This window comes from Brassica oleracea, chromosome C8, assembly GCF_000695525.1.
Source record: "Brassica oleracea var. oleracea cultivar TO1000 chromosome C8, BOL, whole genome shotgun sequence".
Taxonomy (NCBI): Eukaryota; Viridiplantae; Streptophyta; class Magnoliopsida; order Brassicales; family Brassicaceae; genus Brassica; species Brassica oleracea.
The window spans coordinates 31,171,306-31,175,739 of NC_027755.1; the positions used below are offsets into that span (position 1 = coordinate 31,171,306).

Sequence of the window (4,434 nt, forward strand, 5' to 3'; positions counted from 1 at the left end):
AGGTACCTATATTTCTTGATTTCCAACTTTAAACCAATTATATATTTCTCTCCGTTCAAAATGTATGTTTTTGGATTTTCACAATTATTAAAAACATCTTAAATTTTAACTTTAAATATTATTTTTTGTTATTAACTATTTCTCACAACTTTTAATCAATCAAAATTCAATAAACAAAATTATATTTCTTCTAAATTTACAATGTATTCTTATTAACTAACAAAAAATACACTGAAAGTTGTACAAAAAAATACTGGTAGTTGTACAAAAAAGTATATTTCTCAAAAAATAAGTATATTTCTCAAAAAAAAAATAAGTTTTTGAAACATTTTTTTTAAAACATGGATCAACTCGAGAGAATGCTAGTTAATTATTCTCCAACTATCGATGTAATATTTCATTTATTAACACTGATACCTTTTTTGTTGATGTTGTTCTTGTAGGTCATATATGATTACGCAAGATATGTACAACTACCGGTATTTCGTAACCTGTATACCTTGTGTGTCAGGTTCAACAGCTACATGTGGGAGATGTTGCCAGTCTTTCTTGAAGTCTGTCCAAATCTAAAAACTCTTGTCGTGGTGAGGATTATCTAACAAACTCATGAACATGTGAGTAAATTATTCTTAAACTTGTGTCTCGGTTGTATTGTACGTGCAGGGAACTAGTGAAAATTACCTCATGGTGGGAATTACTGTTATTGCGAGGCCTTGGAATCTGTTATCATCTCTAGAGCATGTTGACATAGAAAGGCCATTGAAAGGGGAGGCGTTGGAGATGGCACTAGTGGGTTACTTACTCGAGAACTCACCAAACCTCAAGAAACTATCATTAAGTTTGCATGATTCCCTAAAGAAAGGAAAATATGTCCACAAGCTAACATTAAGCTTGGATGATGCCCCAAAGAAAGAAGAATCTGACATCTTCATAGAACTCCTTAACTTTCCGAGACTCTCTTGCTCATGCCAAATTATTGTACGATGATCCTCATAGTCATCAGCAATAGACATATATGTTTGTCTTTGATAACTATTTGTTTCTTCTTAGTTTATTATGACATTGGAGTGTTGAAGTTGGTATGATAATTATAGTATTTATCATATTTATGAGTCAAATAAGTATTTGATTTATCGTGGCTTAAAGCATATATGCTTTGGAATTTGTGAAGATGGTTTTGTGCTTCCTTCTTTTGTCTTGCATGGCTATATATAATTTTTTTGTATTTAAACAAAACAATTGGGACCTTTTAAAAACCACAAAAGCATTTCTGGAAGCACATTTTTACCTCCAAAAATCACCTTTTTATTAGTGGGAATAATATCTCATCAAGCTTCTGATTACATTTCAATTCATTAAGAATAAGAAAATGAAAAAAAACAAGAAAAAAATAAGAAGAATCTTTTGTTTGAAAGACTCTAATGATTGCGCGAGACTCTAAAATTAGGTGTCAAGTTATCTAAGAATGGAAATGGTCTTATGCTTGAACTTTAATATTATATATTGGTTTTAAAAAACTAGGGTTTTGTCTAGGTTTTCTATTTTTTGTCATCGTATTCATAAATCACGGTAATTTTTTCTATTTAAGAAGCCGTTAAACTATTTTATAGGATAGTTTTTGATGCTTTAATAGGCAAATATTTATTTTAAGCTTTTATTGTTCTTGATTGAACTAAATTTATTAAAATACGAAGCTGATCTTAAGTCAGTATTGCAATTTTCAAACTAGAATTGCCAAATCTTTTAGGTAAAAAAATTATGACTATCAAATTAGTCATCTGATTATTTTTTATGTAATTTTATATGGTTTTTGAGATTTTTAACTCATTTTTTTTCAAAATCTAATATTAAGTTATACTAATTCATTAATTGTATTGTTATACATAGTGTATATGATAGTTCACATTTTTTTTATCATGTAATATTATAAAATATATATGAATAGTATGATGAGTAGTAATGGATAGCGTGATGCCATTGTTCGTAATCATGGACGATATTGTAGAGATAATGGATAGTGTGATGCCATTGTTCGTAATCATGGACGATATTGTAGAGATAATGGATAGTGTGATGCCATTGTTCGTAATCATGGACGATATTGTAGAGATAATGGATAGTGTGATGCCATTGTTCGTAATCATGGACGATATTGTAGAGATAATGGATAGTGTGATGCCATTGTTCGTAATCATGGACGATATTGTAGAGATAATGGATAGTGTGATGCCATTGTTCGTAATCATGGACGATATTGTAGAGCTAATGGATAGTATGATGCCATTGTTCGTAATCGTGGACAATATTGTAGAGAATATAAGCCTTGGAGTTGCTCTTAGAAGCTACTCAAAAAAATATATATCTCATATACACATATTTAGTAACACTTAATAATATACTAAGTAAAAATTAAGGAAATATTAAGTAAAAATTAATAATATATTATAAATATAGTAATGTGACTCATATGTATATCTCATATACACATATTAAGAAAAAAATCATGTTTTATTATAAATATATAATTACTTACAAACTAAAGAATTTTCTAAGAATCTCAGCTATTGTATTTTAAGAAATTAATTATTCTAAATAATTATTTTCTTAAAATTTAAGATTTGTTACCATTAATTAGTCAAGAATGCATACAAATCTAAAATGACTATTTTTATAAGGTAAAATATCTCAATATATATATATATATAATATTTTTATAAATAAATTTAAGACACCTCTAAATTTTAAACCCATATTAATTTAATAAAATTAATGATTTTCACTAGATATATCGTAAAGTATTGACTCTCAATTAATAAATTGTATGAAAATAGGTGCATTTATTTATAAAAGCAAAAGAAAAATCTTTTAAAAGTTATCTTTTAGAAACGAAAATTTATTTTTAAAAATGAAAAAGTATTGAACCGCAAAGAATACAAAATTTTGCGGGAAACAAAGATCACCCACTAGTATATATATATATGTGTACTAGGTATTTTCCTACACCATATGCAGCGTTAAAATTTTTTTAATAAACTTTTGTTAAAATTTAAGATTTTATTAATTGTATACCAATATTTTTATATAAATATTAATTTACTTGAACATAAAATTAAGATAAATAAATAATTTTATTTATTTAAAATTATATTTCGTAGAGGTCCTTCACTATGAAGATTGTATGCTTTCATTTTCACTCAACAATGAAATTTAAACGAAACCGATTCCAATATCTTTTTCCTTATGTCGAAAGATTTGATTTGATATTTGATTTTGGACCTTGATTACTTTGACTATATTACTAGATTGATAGCAAAACCTACTCAAAAAAGGTTAGATAGATTTTCATTTATTTCTTTGGGTTAAGATATATTAAATAACTTGTATAATTTTCATAAAAAAATAGATATAATTTTTTTTATAATTATTAAAATATGAAACTAGACAGAATTTCTAAAATTTGTAGATATCAAAAGGAAACAAATGATATTACGATTTAATATTTATAATTTTAAAAAATATTGTTTAAATTTTGAAAATCTTGTTTAGTAAGAAAAATTGTATGATTGTAAAAGCATACTTAAATAATATTTCAAAATTTGTAAAATATTCTATATTTCTATTCTTATATTATTTATTGACATATTTGAATTGATTTGATTCAATGAAGACGTATAAATTATTACCATATTTTGAAAAATTTACAAAAAAATAGAAATGAACATTAAATGTAGTTGACCATGTCATTTTAGTATATCATATCACATTTTTTTTGTGAAAATGATTATAGAGATGATATGTGTTAAATCAACTTCACAAATAATGTCTAGAAAATTTTGGTGAGAAAATTTCATCATCTCAGAAATTAGAAACGTGTAGAGATCAAAATCCACCACAATCTCTCTGGCCTCTATAGCAATCTTTAGAAGCCCTTATTCTCCTCTCCTTTTCGATTCGATGTTTACGTTCATGGATGCAGCCAGAGTGAAACCTGCTCGTTCCACCAACCCACCGAGCGAAGTTGATCGGCTAAGCAGTTTGCCAGATTGCTTGATATTCCAGATATTCTTAAATCTTCCGACCAAAGATGTGGTTCAGACTAGTGCGTTGTCCACCAGATGGACAACTCTCTGGAAAGACGTACCTGGTCTGGATTTGGACGCCGAGGATTTCTATATACGCGAAACATTCGTGAGTTTTGTCGATAACTTTCTTGAACGCAACCACGGTTTGTCCATACATCGGTTTAAGTTAAGGTACGATTCTTTTTACTTTGAAGAGCCTTCTGGTCTTCTCAATCGCTGGGTCGACACTGCTGCTAGGCTTAAAGTTGAACATCTCGATGTTTCGGACAATTTTTCTGAATGGGATCCCATGATGAATCCAACAGTACTTTACACTTGTAGTAACTTGGTGTCCCTAAGGCTCGTGGGAATG

The 4,434-nt window shown here is 28.1% G+C and overlaps 1 protein-coding gene and 1 pseudogene across 1 annotated transcript in view; both read left to right on the forward strand.

Annotated features, from left to right (window-relative positions):
• Nucleotides 1-494, forward strand: part of LOC106309171 (F-box/LRR-repeat protein 13-like) — a gene marked incomplete at its 3' end in the record, with an annotated part of 11,880 nt that extends 11,386 nt beyond the window's left edge. The window contains exon 3 of the mRNA XM_013746233.1: nucleotides 444-494. Within this exon, the coding sequence (XP_013601687.1) occupies nucleotides 444-494 (51 nt within the window). The remainder of the gene's footprint in view (nucleotides 1-443) is intronic.
• Nucleotides 495-3,876: 3,382 nt separating this feature from the next.
• The window catches only part of LOC106309172, a 1,670-nt pseudogene continuing 1,112 nt past the window's right edge, over nucleotides 3,877-4,434 (forward strand).